The following is an 18,184-nucleotide window of genomic DNA, read 5'->3' as shown; positions in this document are numbered from 1 at the left end:
GGTAGGATGGCCGCAGACGACTTTACCTCCCCACCACCACCACCAACATTCATCACCCCCACCACCACCACCCCCCCCCCCCCCTAGGTAAGATGGCCGCAGACGACTTCACCTCCCCACCACCACCACCAACATTCACCACCCCCACCACTACCACCACCCCCCCTAGGTAAGATGGCCGCAGACGACTTCACCTCCCCACCACCACCACCAACATTCACCACCCCCACCACTACCACCACCCCCCCCCCTAGGTAAGATGGCCGCAGACGACTTCACCTCCCTACCACCACCACCAACATTAATCACCCCCACCACCATCCCCCCTAGGTAAGATGGCCGCAGACGACTTCACCTCCCCACCACCACCACCAACAACATTCACCACCCCCACCCCTACCACCTCCCCACTCCACAGCACGTGGAGCTATCGGGGCAGCATGGCCGCGTCCACGGAGCCGCCGGCGGCTTGCGGCGCTCCGAGCCTCAAGGAGCTCACGGCGCCAGACTACGGGCGGCCGCCTGCCACGCAGAGACGCGCCCTGCAGGAGCTCGTTAAGTCGCACGTGGAGTCGTTCGACTACGTGCTGCACGAGGGTCTCTCGCAGGCGGTGCAGGTGAGGCCGTGGCGAGCGGGGGGGTGGTAGCCAGGGGTGGTGTGTGGTGGTGCATCAGCCAGTCATCTCGGTCATCTCGGTCGGTCAACCCGTGGCACCTGCTGGGTCTGCCCCGTGACCTCCTGCCAGCGGGCGTTCGACACTTCACGTGGCCTCACGGTGCACTTGGCCTGGCACAAGCGTCGTGGTGACGTCACCGCCACTTAGTGGCGAATGGCGGTTGTTGGTGGTGGCCTGAGAGGGCCCACGGGATCCCATCGCCGCCGTCTTGCGCGGTGCCACCACAGAGGGCCCACTTTGTACAGGCCTCGGCGTGGCCTAACTGAAATAATAGCGGCATCTCAGCGGCGGTTTGGCCTTAATAAAATAACACTGGTCAACAAAAAAAGAAAAAAATTCTGGCCTGGACGTTTGCAGCTGTTTTAGACTAATTTCAGGGTGCTGATTCCAAATCTGATCTCAGATTTGCTCTATCACATCTAATTTTTATGCTATCGGCATACCCCATTTTCATTTATTTTACCCGAAATTAACTCTGTCACTTATGATTGCAAGTTGTTGCGAGTCAGTGACTGCTTTAGTGTTAAAATATGGTGCTGTATTTTTAGGATAGTGTGTTTATAATATCATTTTATGTAGATATCCACATTTATTTAATATTTTTCTTCAGCAGTTTTTATTGAAAATGAAATATTTTATATCTCAAAAACCTGATGTGATAGACAAAAACTGATGCAAGATTTGGAATCAGCACCCCAAAATGTCCTTATTACCGTTGGAATACCTTATGCCAGAAAAAGTGTGTTGACCAGTGTAATCATCGGTGGTGACGAGCCAGGTTTGGTGAACGTTACACACTGCTGCGGAAGGCTGCCGAGGTTAATGCACCCTGCCCTTAATGTGACGTTAAGCACGCCATTCCCCGTGTAATGTAGCGTTATTGCGGCATACCCGGTAAAAATGGATAATCGTGTAATTATTAATTGTGTGCAGGCACGACAATAAATTCGGTTTTTTATTCATGCGTTGCGCGAGGAGCGGTGGCGCAGCGGTTAGCGCACTGCCTTGTGAGCCCCGGCCACGCCGACTTCAGTTGCAGGGCACGGATCTTGGAAGCCTGAGCAGAGTTGAGACGGGAAAGTTATTGGATGGGTGTCTGGCCTGCATACCGGACACCTGTGAAAATAACGCTTCACAGCTCATCGGATTCCTCCAGTATAAATAAAATATTCTGGTTCCGATGTGTTGTTGATGGGTCTACGTTACCAGCAGAGGAAAGTGCAGTCAAAGGCCGGTCGTGGTGCTGGCCACCCACCCCCTCGTGTGCCGTGCCGGCCTTCATAGGTGCGCGCTAACAGCACTTGCCCCAACACCCTGTTAAGGCTATACGGGGGATCTGTGTATTTGGTGTTGTAATGAAGTTGTTGCGGCGATGATGATAATGATGACATTGTGGCAGCATTGATGGTATTGTGATGATCGCGCTGTTCTCTGTCTCGCACCCAGGCCATCCCTCCCATCGAGTTCATGATAAATGGCAATCGCCTATCGCTGGCTTTCGCCGACACCTCCATCTCTCCGCCCATGGTGGGCAAGGCGGCCGTGTGCCGGGACATGCGCGTCTTCCCCGCCGAGTGCCGTGCGCGCCGCGCCACCTACCGCGGCAAGCTCATGGTGAGATCACGGCACACCCGCTCGCGTCACGAACTTGGCATGTTGTGTCTCTGTGGATTCGCCGATTGCAATCGATCCCTTGAGCAGCCCTGTTGCGCGTCCTCAAAAAGTCGTACGGCGTCTCATGCACGAATGGTTAACTATATACGACCAGCAAATGAGGGCGCTGATAAAAGCAGATAATAACGAACACATTTTTTTTACAGTGTTGATGAGAAGAAATGGTCCGTTTTGCAGGATGAGATTGGAGGGTGTCAAGGCATGAGGTTCATTAGATAAATTGTTGTGGTAGTAGTGATGAAAAGTGACATGGAAATGGTTCAACGGCAGTGAGCGTGTAATTGCAGTGAATCGGGGCAGGGTCATGTCAACCGAACTTCTTTATGTTGAGTTTCATCAAGCAAAGTCGGGAAGGAAGCTAGAGCTCTTGACGCAGATGTGGCTGCTGCGGTATTTAAACCTCGGCAAATGTGTTCCTTGTAGAGCTTGTGAACCGCCGGCTCTGCGCTACCAACTACGGTACGTGGTCCACTCTCGCTGCCTCGTGTGAAACAACCAGCGCTTCCCCACTATCCTCCTTCTTTCCCCTCGTCCTGGTCCTCATCTTCTCCCCTCCTGTTACTCCCCCCCCCCCCCCCCCTTCGGCCAGGCGGATGTGAGCTGGTCGGTGAACGGGGAGCCGCAGGGCATCATCCAGCAGAGTATGGGTCAAGTGCCCATCATGGTGAAGTCCAAGGCTTGCAACCTGCGCGGGATGTCGCCCGCCGAGCTCATAGCTCACCATGAGGAGGCTGAGGTGAGCCGCACAGCACACGAGTTATGGTAACACTCACAATCGCGACAATTATTGTTACGTAATATACCTGCCCATTTATGTACCTGCACGCGCGTGTGGGGAGTGAAAGTGGAGTGGTTCGCTCGCTGCGCTGTTAATGCAGCAACCTGAATTATATTACCGGACATAGCTAAGATTGGTGGAGAATATTCGAACCGGTCTTCGGCTTTCCCTGGATTGACTCGGCCTTAAATAAGTTCCTAATGCCAAGTGTACATATTAGTACTTGGGATACAGGCAGCTGGGTGTGATTCTGGCCACACTGCCCCATATTACGCCTTGCTGGCCTTTGTAGGTGCTCGCTTGCAGTGCTTACCTCAACAGTATGTACGGCTATATGGGCAGCATCTGCATTACGATTTTTGAAACCGGTCTCCGTAATGAACCACAAAAAAGTAGTCCATTACAATTTTCACCCGATAATCAAATTCATTGACGAATCGGCCCAGCTCTTATCGTACGGTCACAACAATACTTGTAACAATGCGTTATTTTTTGACTGGGATCTGTTGGGGGGGGGGGTGTGCGTTCGTTTTGGACCGCTCGCAGGAAATGGGCGGCTACTACATTATCAACGGCATCGAGAAGGTGGTGCGCATGCTGATCATGCCACGGCGAAACTACCCTATTGCCTTGAACCGGCCCAAGTGGAAGAGCAGGGGCCCTGGCTACACCGAGTTCGGTGAGTGAGTCGCAACCAACGCCACCACCGCCGTCACTGCCGGCAAGCGAGAACAACTTGGCGCGAGCCCTGACGGTCGGTCTTTCCTTTCTCAACTTCACCGTCATCGTCATGATCACTATTTTACAGTGAGCGTGGCTGTGTGAAGGAATGCCGTCATTGGGTTATCATGCCATACTGCGTGCGTTTGTGTATGCATTTGGTGCTGTAGCACAGTGTTCAGCACATGGCGCTACATACCCGGCCACCTGAGTTGGTTTGCCAGCCAATGGCTAACATTGGAAATGATCTGAGCTCCTCCTGAGCCTCCTAATAGGTTGACTTAGCCTTACCTGAGTCGCTGGTAGTGTGTTTTCATTCGCACATGAAATGCAAAAAATACTTAACACATTTGTCAATAACTCTGCGGCCTTGATATTTCTGGAAAAGCCTTATTATAAATAACCCTTCTAAATAAGACCTTTGCCTAAAATGTCACCTATTATACGTATAAAATATATATTTTTTCTTGAAGGATGTGTTATTGACGTTTGTTGTAATATGATTGTGCTCCACTGTTAACACACCACCAAATAATGTGTGACACAAAGGTGGTAGACATGTGTGGTGCTGGCCGCAGTGCTCCTTGACAGATACTCGCTAACATCATTTACCCCAACAATCTGTATAGTTCCTTTGGGGCATCTTTGTTTTTGTGTATGTGTGTGTGTGGGGAGCGGTATTACAGCGATCAGCGTGCTCCACTACGAACCCGGCAAGCCGGGTTCAATTCCCGATCATGGGCAACATCAGTGACGATTACCTGAACCGGTTCTAGGCCGATTCGGCCTCAAATGAATACATGGTGCGATGTGTAAACATCACCATTCATGAGACAAAGGCTGCCAGGTGTGATGTTGGCCACCCCCCACCCCCTTGTGTGCCATGCCGGCCTTCATAGATGCTCGCTAGCAGCACTTTCCCCACAAGTCTGTTAAGGCAATACGGGGATCTTTTTCTTTTGGGCAGGCATCTCCATCCACTGCGTGTGCGAGGAGCACACGGCTATCAACATGAATCTGCACTACCTGGACAACGGCACCGTCATGCTCAATTTCATCTATCGCAAGCAGCTCTTCTTCATGCCGCTCGGCTTCGCGCTCAAGGTGAGCGAGGCGGTGGCGGTCGCCTTCCCGAGACGCTCGGTAACGCGGAACCGGTATCGCGCGAGCCGGATCCGATTTCGAACGACAAGTCGTCGGGACACCCGTGATCGCCGCCCTCCCCCTTTCAACTCTGCCTCCGCCAGGGCCTCGTGTCCTTCACAGACTACCGCATCTTCTGCGAGCTCACAAAGAGCATGGAGGGGAACTCATTCTACCGGAGCTGCGTGGCGTACATGATGCGCGCCGTGGGTGATGAGGGCTGCCTCACGCAGGCCCAGGTGATGCGCTACCTGGGAGAGCGATTCCGCGTCAAGCTTCTCCTGCCCGAGTGGCTCACGGACGAGGAGGTGGCGGAGTTTCTCTTCGAGTGAGCCTCTTTCCCTCCCTCTCCCCCCCTTCCACCCTCACCAACCTTTGACCCTGTGGCGTTTCCCAGTGGCCAAAGTGACTAGAAACTAACAGCACTCTCGAGATTGCGACGGGGCTCGTTACGTTTCTGGAATTAAGCGAGGTTATGAGCACTTGGGAAAGGGACCATGGAAGGGGATTCCAAAGTCGATCGGTGAGAGGAAAGCGACAGAGAGAGAGAAGTGTTGTGATGTGCAGTGCGGTGGTGGTTAAACATTGAGGATGAGACGAAACAGCCATTCTGGTAGACCCGAGTCCTCAACATGGGCGGCATGAACAATGGGTGAAGTTCTGGGGAACGGTAATCCTGTTCGTAGCTATGTAAGAGTGACATGGAGGTGACTGGCCTGCCGGTTAGAGGGAGTGACTGCATGGGTGATTGACGGGATTACCACCCGACCCTGACTGTGTGTGTATTTCCAGCCAGTGTATATGCATCCATCTCAAGAGCAACGTGGAGAAGTTCCAGCTGCTGTGCATGATGACGCGCAAACTCTTCGCCTTCGCCAAGGGGGAGTGCGCGCCAGAGAACCCCGACAGCCTCTCAACGCAGGAGGTCTTGACTTCAGGGCATCTCTATCTCATGATGCTCAAGGTGCTTACCCCACAGTTCCCCGCAGTGTCCACTACCACCAGCCGTTGTTATTCTTATTATTATTTATTCGACTTATTAGACTATTTTATTTGTTGTCATAACGTTATCCTTGTTGGTGCTTTTTCTTTTGGTGCCATTTTTTTGTTAATTCGTTTTTGATTTGGCTTGGTTGTAGGGTTTTTATTTTCTGGTAGTAGCTATATATGGGATTTGGTCATTATATATAATGTACAGCGTTGTGGGATCCTGTTAGCATGAATGACGCTGTATGAAATGAAAGTATTATTATTACCTCTCTACGACGTGTTTTTCCGGTTCTGCGGGTAAGGGGTTTTTACATTACGTCCGACGTTTTGCTCTTCGTGCTGGATGATTCTCTATGAAATGTGTATCAGACATCGTGCCAAACGACACGCTGTACAACCAGAAAACACAACGGGAACCTCTGCACCAGCATCGTTAGTTTCATAGAACTTAACTCTTGTGCTCAGTGCAAGTTGATGGAGACAAGGATCGTAGATGTGGAAGCGTAGAAGTGCAGTACAACGATGGATTTTGTGCAGGACAACAATGACATTTTGCTGACCCAACGCTTAGCCCCACAGCCCTTCGACAATGTGTTTTGTGCGCATGTTAAAAACCTGCTTAGCTTGCGAGATTTGATGATAAGTCAAACAGGATGGGTTTACGTTGTTCCATCCTTGGTCACCAGGCTGAGGCCATCAACTTGCTGCATATGAGAAGCTGTTGGGTGACTGCACCATGGATTCAAACCCAGCGTCAGCTCAGTGCTGTAACTTCTGAGCCACTACTCGGCCACTTGAAGCATTGATATTTAAAAGCTCCCCACGCCCCTCACCCCATGACCCTTACCCTTGCCCCTTATCTTTCGACCATCATCCCTTGCTCCTCACCCTCTGACCCTCATCTCTTTCCCCTCACCCTCTGACCCTCACCCGTCCAAGCGCACCCCCTTGCCTTTCAACCTTTGACCATCACCCTTCAACCCTCACCATTTGCCCCCCCCCCCATACCTTGTGACACTCACCCTTTGACGCTCACCCCCACACGCGTGTGCAGGAGAAAATGGAGGGCTGGCTCGTGGGCGCCAAGTTTTCGTTTGACAAGCGCGTGCAGCGCCACAGCAACATCCCGCTCACAACGGACTCCATTGCCAAGGTCCTGAGCTCCGTGTCGGACCTCACCCGCGCCACCGAGTACCTGCTGGCGACAGGGAACCTCGCCTCCAAGACAGGTACCGCCACTCGTCGTCGTCGCCATCATCACCATCACTTCATATTTTATACTGCTCCTCCATTGCAATGCGCGCACGGACCAACTTCCACTCGGTGAACGGGCAAGGGGGGATTGCAACACCGGCCAGGAAGTTGGGCATTAATCTGCGAGTAGCAGGGAGTGATGTTGCCACGTGGCTTCCCAATTAAGTAACCAAACCAATATTTTTATTCTCAGAGCTGGACTTTGCCAAATTTAGTGAAACTTCAAATTGAATATTCTGGATTTTTTTCACGGGCAATTGTTGGTCAGGCTTGAGACCATAAACTTGGTACACTTGAGAACCCAGGTTCGAACCCACAGTAGTGCTGGTTCAGTGTCGCCCGTTCTTCACAAACTAAACAAAATGTATTCCGTCGCCACTAGAGCAGGATGGGAGAGATGTTGACTAATCCATCGGCGCTTTCCGGGTTCTTTCCAGTGTCTCGTCCGTCTGTACATCTGTCTCTGCGTGCGTGCGTGGGTTCCCGCAGGCCTGGGCATGCTGCAGGATGCTGGTTTGGCGGTGGTGGCCGACAAGCTGAACTTCACGCGCTACATCTCGCACTTCCGCGCCGTGCACCGCGGCGCCGCGTTTGCGCGTATGCGCACCACGACGGTGCGCCGCCTGCTTCCCGAGTCGTGGGGCTTCCTGTGCCCCGTGCACACGCCCGACGGGACGCCCTGCGGCCTCCTCAACCACTTGACGGTCGGCGCCCAGGTGGTGACGGCCATCACGCCCACCGGTGGCATGCCCGCCCTGCTCTGCTCGCTCGGTGAGATTGCCGCGCGGCGGTGCGGTGTGGCATGGTGCTAAAACGGTGTGACCGTTATTCTAATTTTATTAATTTAACTTGATTATTTTGGCCTTAAAATCCTAAAATCTGCCACCCCAAAAAATTTAATAAAAAAATGCTCTGCATTAGGAATGCTGGTGTATCTTATCGAGTATATTAGTAGAATGTCAGTGTGTCGGCTTACCAGTGTGTTGGTATATTAGTATGTCAGTGTGATGTTCTGTTGCCGATGTTTTTGGTATATTCGTATGTTAGTGTGTTGATGAGTGCGTCGTGCCCGCCCAGGCGTGGTGCCGGTGGACGGCACCCCCGCTTGCCCCTACTCCGAGTGCTACCCGGTGATGCTGGATGGCTCGTTCGTGGGCTGGGCCGACCCCCGGATCGCGCCGCAGATCGTCAGCACGCTGCGCACGTACAAGGTGCGCGATCGCAACGTCGACGGGGCTGCTGGCACGACTCTCCTGCTGCTCTCAGCTCTCCTCGATGGCTCATTTTAGTTTGGCTCCAAGGGTCTTGGGTGTTCCTTAGCTAATGTTGGCCGCACCATCCCTAGCCACGCACCGTGGCCACCCCTTTTAATAGTTGCTCACTCGCAGTAATTTTCTCCCAAAGAATCTCTAGAGGCTACATGGGGGCCTTTGTTAATTGAATGTGGTTGGAACGTTTATGAGGATATGTTAGAAACATCTTCTCCTCATTCCCTGGGTTCTGTTTGGAGAGGAGGTGAATTAGTTGTGACCACGTGCTCGTTGTGGTTTCCGTATTTTCCATGTCATGATTTTCCACCTCCACCAACGTCTCAAGCGCCACCACCTCCTCCTCCACAACCTCTTCACCCGCCCCGCTCCACCTCCACCCCCTGGTGTCCGCGTGTTCCGTGCCGCAGGCGCGCAAGGAGAAGCGGGTGCCGCCCTGGACCGAGGTGGTGCTGGTTCCCAAGACGGCCTGCGCCAGCCTCTACCCAACGCTCTACGTGTTCACGGGCGCCGGCCGCCTCATCCGCCCCGTCCGCAACCTGGCACTCGGCGTCGAGGAGCTCATAGGCACCTTCGAGCAGGTGGGTTGGTCGCGCTCGCCACCGCGGCACCAGTCTGGTGCGCACGTCTCTGTGATGATGACTTCTTCAGAATCGGAATGTTTATTTGTACTGGAGAAATTCGGTGGCCTATAAAGCTCTTTTTCATAGATGTCCAGTAGAGGGGCGGGACGGAACAATACAAAAACACGATAGGGGTGCAAAGTATAGGAAAGATATGGAAATCACTTAAAATAAATATACAAATAAAACGAAACTAGTTTATATTCTTGGTTCTTTCGGTAAGGTCACGTAGAAGGGAAATAATAAAGTAATAAAAATATAAAAAATAAAATTCTCACGACGTTTTGACTGCAACACAAGCAATCATCATCAGGTGTGAAATCCACAGCAAGAAAATTTGAAAATGTGCCATTTCTTTCTTAATTTTCTTGCTGTGGATTTCACACCTGATGATGATTGCTTGTGTTGCAGTCAAAACGTCGTGACAATTTTATTGTTTTATATTTTTATTATTTCCCTTCTACGTGACTTTACCGAAAGAACCAAGAATATGAATCCCTGCAGTCACGAAAGCTTTAAATCGAAACTAGTTTATTTTACCAGGTGATGCCCACTGACCTATTAGCTACTTTGCAAAAGCAACCTGGCCACAAATGAAAGCTCAACGACCTGGCTTATCATATGGAAATGTATAGCAGCCAAATATTCCAAATAATGTAAGCCACGTTGAGTCTGAAATTCCATCCAGGAGGGTCCTGCACTGGGATATTTTTGCCCGACATTGTGTGTTTTTAGCGATTTGAAGAAACCGGAAACACATACAAACTCCACACAGAAAGGCACCCAAGTTGGGAATCGAACCCAGGCCCTTCTTGCCGTGGGGTTAGAGTTAACGCTGCGCAACCAGACATTTACCAGCCCGCACTGACCACTGTGGTGAAGTGTGGTCAAACAACCACCATGAGTGACATGGGATGGAGCTGTTGTCCTTCATGGGTGCTGTCTAACGTGTCCTAAAAGCCCATGTAAGCTATACAGGAGATCTTTGTGTTCCGGTATCGCCACATCATCTCTCCCGCCCCCCGCCCCACAGATTTACATGGACATCGCGATCCGTGAGAACGAGATCGTGAAGGGGGTGACCACGCACCAGGAGCTGTTCCCACACAGCATGCTGAGCGTGGTGGCCAACTTCATCCCCTACTCGGACCACAACCAGAGTCCCCGCAACATGTACCAGTGTCAGATGGGTGAGCTGCTGCCTACCCCTAATAAACGCTTGCCCCTACCTACCCGCCTGATTGCCTGCCTGCCCACTTACCAAACTACCTAACTACCTTCCTATCTACTAATCTATTTGCCAGCCTTCATACCCGCCTACCATCCTACCCAACTATTTGCCGACATGCCTACCTGCCTACCGAACTACCTTGCTCCTGCCTAATTTAGTATCAATCTAGCTAACAACCTATCTTCCAGGGGACTTACCTGCCTGCCTACCTGCCTAAATCCCTTACTGCCTACCTACCTAACGTCCTACCTAACAAACTACCAACCTACCTGTAAACTACTTAGCCTAACTTACTAACTAACCTATCTAGCTATCTACTTATCTAACTATGTACCTGCCAGCCTATTTGCCTGCTAGCTACCTACCAATCTCGCTACCAGCCTACTTACCTACCTGCCTGTTTGCTTATCTAACTAGCTACATTACTACCTACCTGCAAACCTGCCTACCCACAATCCACAGGAATTACTTCGAGTGCCTACAGACCTACTTGCCTACCCAACCCCTCCCACTTATCTACCTACTTTACCGTAAGTTTTACTTCTGCCTATCTACCGACCTACCTACCTAGCAAACTATCCACACTCATCAGTGTACCCACATAGGTAGGCTTCTGTTACCTACAGACCTGACTACCCATACACCTATGCCCCTGCCTACTTACGAGGTTAACTTGAATCTACTTGGCTTTCTGCTGACGGACCTACCGTTCTACCCACAAGTACTTGACAGTCAGTGGTGACCATGAGGATACACTCTGATTGAATCCCAGATAACCTTTGCATGAGAGACAATGATTTACATGTCTCAATAAGGTTTATTCCATGTCTTGGTTAAATCAAGGATACAATGGTACAACATTTAGGTCTCGTGATATCGCTCTTACCTACTCGCTGTTATCTGGTGGCAACCTTCCGCGAAATCACTGGAACACGTGATGAAATCGAATCTGCACGATCCACGACGCCAGATCCGGTCACCGCCTTCATCAGTGGAAATTCAAAGGAAGTCCGAAATGTGACTGTAGAGGCCCTGACCAAACTGTAGAGCGCCGTGTAGACCACTGAAATCCAACGGAGGCGCAGCAGCATCAGAAATCAACTCAGCCTCACCCGTAGCCATCGCCTGCCTACCAAACTCGGATACACACTTTCCGAGTTGTTCTTTACGAAGCCATACGCAAGAAGTATCCGTTTATGCGGCTCGCTTGATCCTTCCCACACGCATCTCTCCCCATCCCCTCCGCGTGCAGGCAAGCAGACGATGGGCACCCCGCTGCACAACTTCCGCGACCGCTCTGACAACAAGCTATACCGGCTGCAGACGCCGCAGAGCCCCCTGGTGCGGCCCTACATGTACGACCACTACGCCATGGACACTTATCCCGCGGGCACCAACGCCGTGGTGGCAGTCATCTCCTACACGGGATACGACATGGAGGACGCCATGGTACATTTGCGCACGTTGCTTTACAGGCCGGGCCCTCTCGCCCACTTGCGTGCGTGCACGGCTGGTGTGCGTGCATGGCTCTGTGTGCGTGCACGGCTCTGTGTGCGTGCACGGCTCTGTGTGCGTGCACGGCTCTGTGTGCGTGCACGGCTCTGTGTGCGTGCACGGCTCTGTGTGCGTGCACGGCTCTGTGCGTACGTGCACGGCTGGTGTGCGTGCACGGCTCTGTGTGCGTGCGAGCACGGCACCACGCGCCCGCTCGTGCTCTCCTTTGTTGCCGAGCCCTCCAATTAAAAGTCACGAAGCGTCACGGAGAGGCCTTTATTCCACGCGTAGACTTTGTACATCCACGACGCGTTTCGCGAGTTGTAATAAAATACAACCGGCACGCGATCAACGCGAGGCCCGGTTCCCGAAGGTCTCTTTCTCGGCACGAAAAACAGATCGTGAACAAGTCGTCGTGGGAGCGCGGCTTCGCGCACGGCAGCATCTACAAGACGGAGCTCGTGGATCTCACCAAGTGCGTGCGCGAGGGCCGGGACGAGCTCGTGTTCGGCTTCAAGGCCGGCGACGACGCGCGACCCGGCGCCGCCAAGCTCGACGCCGACGGCCTGCCCTCGATCGGCTCGTGGCTGCGCTACGGGGAGCCCTTCTACTCCTACTTGAACCTCGCCACCGGCGAGGCCACCGTCATCGCCTACAAGTGAGTGAGCAGTCGCAAAGGGGGGGAAGGGGGTAGTGGAGGGGACTGTTTTGTTGTTCAGAATGAACGTTTTTGGGTTAGATCGCGTTATTTATAAATGTGTCGTAACCCTCCACCACCCATTGTAAATGTTGTGGTTTCACGCTTCAACACACCGGTGGGCTAAAGTAGTGAACTATTTCTCTTTTGTCAACGTGACACTTTTTTGCTGATTGGCCGTGTCGGGTGGTGGAGGGTTACGACACATTTTTAATATTAACGCGATCTAACCCAAAAACGTTGATTATGAATAATATTGGTCGCGAAAGCCTACGTGTTAAACTGTTTTGTTGTTGTTTTTGATGCCCTGCCCAAGCGTGACAAGTCAGACTTATATAACGGGATATTTTATTATTTATTTACATTTCGTGGCATTTTCTCTATTTTGCACTCCTATCGTGTTTTTGTATTGTTCCCTGTGGTAACTTGCTGACCCGCCCATACTGGACATCTGTGAGAAAGAGCTTCATAGCTCATCGGATTCCTCCAGTATAAACAACGATTTTTATTCTGATGGGGGTGGTGGGGGGCGAGCGTAATTGTCGAGTGTGCAGACGGAGCAACTGCAACGGGCGCCCATGGGCCGGAGGGTCCCGGGTGACGTAGATATGGGGCGGGGGGGTAGGGGGGTGAAATCGGGATGGGGGGCACGGGAGGAGGGTGGCTTTGTCATGGGACAAACACTCCTCTTGGTGGCGGAGGGAGTGGGAAAATGCTGCCACCTACTGTGTGGATGAAAGGTCCCAGGAAGGGATCTCGAAAGTAGTTCTGCTACGTCTTCTTCCATGGACCCTTTTATCTGACACGAGATTGCTGCACTGCTGTGTCAGATATCCAAATGTATTATTTATCTCATGACATGAAGGCAAAAGCACCGTTGGGATAAAAATGGGGGAAAATATATACGTTTTGTTAAGTTAAAACTCGCGCTTTACATGCAAGAAACGGTGGGCGGTCTTACAGGCACGTAACGTTTCATCCATTCGTCAATTAAAATCGATTCTTAGGCTCGCGATTCACACGTCGGTGGGGTGGAATGGTGGTGCAGTGGTTCGCTTGCTGCGTTAAGAATCCGGTGACCACGGCTAGTGTCGTGCACGCCTCTTCTTAAAAATATCTTCTTGGTCTGAAGTGTCGGGCTGACAAATTACGACTCCATATGTAGCTTGAGTCGTAATTGATACATTTGGCTGTCCACTTCAACTCGCCGGCGAGCTGAAACAAGACGACAATGGGCCGCGTGAAACGCCAGTGCGTAGTGACAATTTAATTTCTTTGGCCGCGCCGGGTAGGTGGGAGAACCTTGGTTGCCGCAAAATAAGGTCGGATCGTTAGGCGGCCTAAACTCCAGATTTCGACTGCACGTTCACAAGACGACTCGTCCCCAGGGGCAAGGAGGACGCGGTCGTGGACAACGTGAAGGCGTGCGGCAACGACAGCGGCACGGGCCGCTTCTTTCGGGCGTGCATCACGATGCGCATTCCCCGCAACCCCACGATCGGCGACAAGTTCGCCAGCCGCCACGGCCAGAAGGGCATCTTGAGCCGGCTGTGGCGCACCGAGGATATGCCGTTCAGCGAGGGCGGCATGACGCCCGACATCCTGTTCAACCCGCACGGGTTCCCGTCGCGCATGACCATCGGAATGCTGATCGAGAGCATGGCCGGCAAGTCGGCCGCCATGCACGGCCTGTGTCACGACGCCACGCCATTCACCTTCTCGGAGAGGAGCTCGACCGACGGAGGTACGGCGCTGGCGGTGGAAGTGGTGGTGATGGTAGTGGTGGTGATAGTGGTGGTGATGGCAGTTCGGGTGGTTTTAGAGGTGGTGTTGGTGGTGGCAGTAGTGGTGGTGGTGGCGGTGGCGGCGACAATTGTTGTGGCGGTGGTTGTTGTAGTTGTGGCGGTAGTGGTTTTGGCGGTGGTGGTTGTGGAATGTGGCCGGGTGGTTTAGAGATAAGAGCATTGAGCTGGCATCGCTAAGATCCTGGGTTTGAATTAACCTGTGAGTAATCTGGGTTTTAATTCATGCATGCATGTGTGTATTTGTTTTGTGTTTGTGTGCATGTGTTCGTGTGCACGTGCGCATGTTGTGTATGTGTTCGTGGCGAGCGATAACTCGGTGATTCTACTCTGAGACCTCCTTTACCAGTGGCAAAATATAGTAATAGGTTTTTACCCTTTCAACTGGTACAAAAAAGTGACACCTTTATACAAGGCATCATGTTTGCAATAACCACAACACAAGCAGTCAAAATGCAAACAAAAAGAAACAACTCTGATGATGATGATAATGATATGCACTGTCCTTGAAGTTGATTGGTCCACACCCGAGACAGCTTTTCTTAGAGCCTAGTCTCCATTGGTGTTGGACCAGATGACGCCAAAAGACGTACAACTCAAAGACAGCGCACTATCAGAGTATTGAGAGCTCGGGGTAAGCATTTACACTGAGACCTGATTGTGGTGATTGCGCTATGAACCCGGCGACCTGGTTATGATTACCGGCACTGGCGACGGGGGATTGGTTCCGGCCACACCACTCATGCACCGTTCCGGCCTTCATAGTTGCTCTCTAATAGTGTTTGCCCCAAACGTCTGTTTATGCTGTACGTGTTTGTGTGCGCGCGTCTGCAGACGAGGCTAAGCAGCTGACGGCGGTGGAGTATTTTGGCAAGCTGCTGAGTGCCGCGGGCTACAGCCACCTGGGCACGGAGCGCCTGTACAGCGGCATCAGCGGCCTGGAGCTCGACGCCGACATCTTCATCGGCATCGTCTACTACCAGCGCCTGCGCCACATGGTGTCCGACAAGTTCCAGGTGACGCAGGGTTCCCGCTAGCCTGAGGCCGCGCACTCGGAACTTGTGGAAAGAGCCTTCTCTCACCTGTCTGTCCGTCCCATCTGTCCATGTGACTCTTTGTCTCTTGATCCGGCTCTCCACTCTTGATTTGTTTTTTCCATCACGCCGTCTTTTTCTCCGTGCGGTGATAGCAGTGCACGCAGCCCTGAGTTTCGCCAACAGTGCGCATTCGTTTCAAATCTCCGAATGACATCAAAACCTCATCTCGATCCCCTTCCCCCGTCCCACCGCCCCGCCCCCACCCGCGTTCCACCCCTCCCAGGTGCGAACGACGGGCGCGCGCGACCGCCTCACCTGCCAGCCGGTGGGCGGGCGCAACGTTCAGGGCGGCGTGCGCTTCGGCGAGATGGAGCGCGACGCGCTGCTGGCGCACGGCACCTCCTTCCTGCTGCACGACCGCCTGGTGGCGTGCTCGGACCGCTGCGAGGCGCGCGTGTGCACGCGCTGCGGCTCGCTGCTGTCGCCCACGCTGGAGCGGCCGCCGCCCGACTGGGCGCACACTCGCAGCGGTCGCCGCGCCTGGGTGTGCGTCGTGTGCAAGAGCGCGGACTCCGTGTGCGTCGTGACGATGCCCTTCGTGCTGCGATACTTCGTGGCCGAGCTCGCCTCCATGAACATCAAAGTGCAGCTGCAGGTCAAGTGAAGCTGCCTCGTGTGTGTGTGTGTTGGTTGGGAGGAGGGGAGGTGCAGTGGTTAGCGTATTGCAACGACCCCGTGTTCCACTTTCTGCTCGTGACCAACATCGGTGGCGAATATGTAAACGAGTCCCGAATACTTGGTGCGATTTGGCAACATTACTGGTGAGGCAGTTTCGTTGGGTTTGGTGTTGACCAACCCACCCCCTCGTACGACATCCAGAACTCATTAGGTGCTCGCTAACAGCACTTGCCCGAGCAGCTTTTGAGGTTTTTTGTTCTTGTGTGCAGGCTGGGCCAGGAGGTCCAGATGGCTGGGTAAGCCACATAATTATTATTTTAAAGCCATATTTCTTGTAAAAAAAAAAGATTCCATACATTTCCTCGTGTGATTCTGAATAAACGTTCTCGACAAATGAGCCGTGTCCCAGACCTTTTGAATTTAAACAACACCGCTTGGTTATCTCCCTCTTCCAACAATGTCTGGTGGCCCAGTTGTTCAGAGGTTCAGGGTGCTGAACAGAGCGCCCATAGCTACCACTGGTGTTAAACAGTGGACCTGTGTGCTGCAAACGCGATGTCAAAATAAAATGTGGACAATTTTGTCCTCCGTACAAAAACACGTTCCTTCGGAGTGGGCAGGTAGGAACTTGGTTGGACAGCGCATTTGTGCACGACAGACAGACAAATAATCCCTGGTGGGCAGTGTGGAACCTGTTGTTCCTACCTGTAAAAGAAACTAGTTTTTTTTACACATCCCATCACCCACGGCCTTCTGGGAGTTATTTTTTACACATCCCATCAACCACGGCCTTCTGGGAGTTTTTCTTTTCTTCCAGCAGCATGTGTAACAAGCTATGGCAAAGTTTTAGACACTCAACGTCTCATCAGGGTGAGCGTGCTAACACTTGCAACTCGCAGCCAAGAACGACCTGTGTTGTATTCATCACTTGAGCACCTTTTCTCTGATCGGTTCATCCACTCCCCCTGTGCTGCACGGGTTTCCTCCAGGTTCTCCCGTTTCTCCCCATATGTACAAGAACGTACTTTGGTATTGCCAAACATACCAACGTAGCAGGACCCTCCTGAAAAGGAGAATTTGGGCTCGGTGTGGCTTTCGGGGTTAACTAAAAGCGCGTCACCATTGGTACCTCATTTGGCAGTAAAAAATATGATAATTGTTTTTTTACCCTTTTATCTGGCAAAAAAACTGACACCTTTTTTACGAGGAGTCATATTTGCATAGACCACAATACCTGCAGTCATAATGCAAACAAAAAACATAACTGATAATGTATGCGCTGTCCTTATCAGAGTTATGTTTTTTGTTTGCATTATGACTGCATGTATTGTGGTCTATGCAAACATGACTCCTCGTAAAAAAAGGTGTCAGTTTTGTTGCCAGATAAAAGGGTAAAAAACCAATTATCATAAACGCGCGTCATCGGCAACGGGAAGGCTTCCTTGAAACCAAATGCAGGCGAACTACCAGATGCTTGTCGGAACACTAACGCAGGTGTTCCGTTAACCTGCACACTCACTACGGCGCTGGTGGTGGTGGGGGGTGAGAAAGCCACGGGAGTTGAGGTTAGTTTGATTTATTTATTGTGGCGACACTGGAGCCACGATGGAGCCGGCATTAGAACTTGGCAGACGGGGGAGCCGGGTGGTGGTGGTTGGTGCCGGGCCAGGCCCAGACGGGTCGGCGGGGAGCGGTGTCCCGGGGCGCCTCGTGTTCCCTCCGCCACCAAGGAGGAGGAAGGAGGAGGGGAAGGAGGCTTTGTGTGCGTGTGTGAGAGTTGCTGCTGTCGGCTCCCTGCGGCAACGTGAGAGAAGTTGAGGGTGACACGGGGCGGCGGCTGGGGGCTTTGGTAATTCGCCCGCGCTGCCGATGGTGCAGAATTAGTCGATGGGAAGGCACATTTACATACAGTATGTATGCCTCGGAGAAAGAAAGTGCATGTAATAGGCGACGTTTTGGGAAATGGCTCTCAACAGCACCTAGAGAGGTAGAATGTATTCTAGATTTGAAGCTTTCGTGACTGCAAGGATTCATACTCTTAAGTTTTTTTCGGTCAAGTCACGTAGGTAAAAATAAAATAATAATAAATGAAAATAACTAAATTAAATCACGTTTCGG

General features: G+C 52.1%; 1 protein-coding gene across 1 annotated transcript; it reads left to right on the top strand.

The window, feature by feature from the left end:
• The first annotated feature begins 396 nt into the window (after positions 1–396).
• POLR1B (RNA polymerase I subunit B) lies at positions 397–16,449 on the top strand. Its single transcript, XM_078858586.1, has 17 exons — positions 397–617; positions 2,124–2,291; positions 2,941–3,087; positions 3,676–3,808; positions 4,817–4,953; positions 5,097–5,320; positions 5,785–5,956; positions 7,037–7,211; positions 7,726–8,007; positions 8,314–8,447; positions 8,915–9,085; positions 10,161–10,317; positions 11,611–11,807; positions 12,251–12,510; positions 13,938–14,293; positions 15,186–15,367; positions 15,672–16,449. Exons 1-17 carry the CDS (start codon positions 441–443, stop codon positions 16,050–16,052), a joined length of 3,453 nt encoding a protein of 1,150 aa, XP_078714712.1. The 5' UTR covers positions 397–440; the 3' UTR covers positions 16,053–16,449.
• The last annotated feature ends 1,735 nt before the right edge of the window (positions 16,450–18,184 follow it).

Source organism: Lampetra fluviatilis, chromosome 7, assembly GCF_964198595.1.
Source record: "Lampetra fluviatilis chromosome 7, kcLamFluv1.1, whole genome shotgun sequence".
In the NCBI taxonomy this organism is placed as follows: domain Eukaryota; kingdom Metazoa; phylum Chordata; class Hyperoartia; order Petromyzontiformes; family Petromyzontidae; genus Lampetra; species Lampetra fluviatilis.
This window is presented reverse-complemented; position numbering and strand designations above follow the sequence as displayed.

Coding starts and splice junctions, on each gene's coding strand:
- POLR1B (XM_078858586.1), top strand. CDS start 441: ATGGCCGCGTCCACGGAGCCGCCGGCGGCTTGCGGCGCTCCGAGCCTC. Junction 2,292..2,940: donor CCTACCGCGGCAAGCTCATG/GTGAGATCACGG, acceptor CCCTTCGGCCAG/GCGGATGTGAGCTGGTCGGT. Junction 3,809..4,816: donor CCCTGGCTACACCGAGTTCG/GTGAGTGAGTCG, acceptor TCTTTTGGGCAG/GCATCTCCATCCACTGCGTG.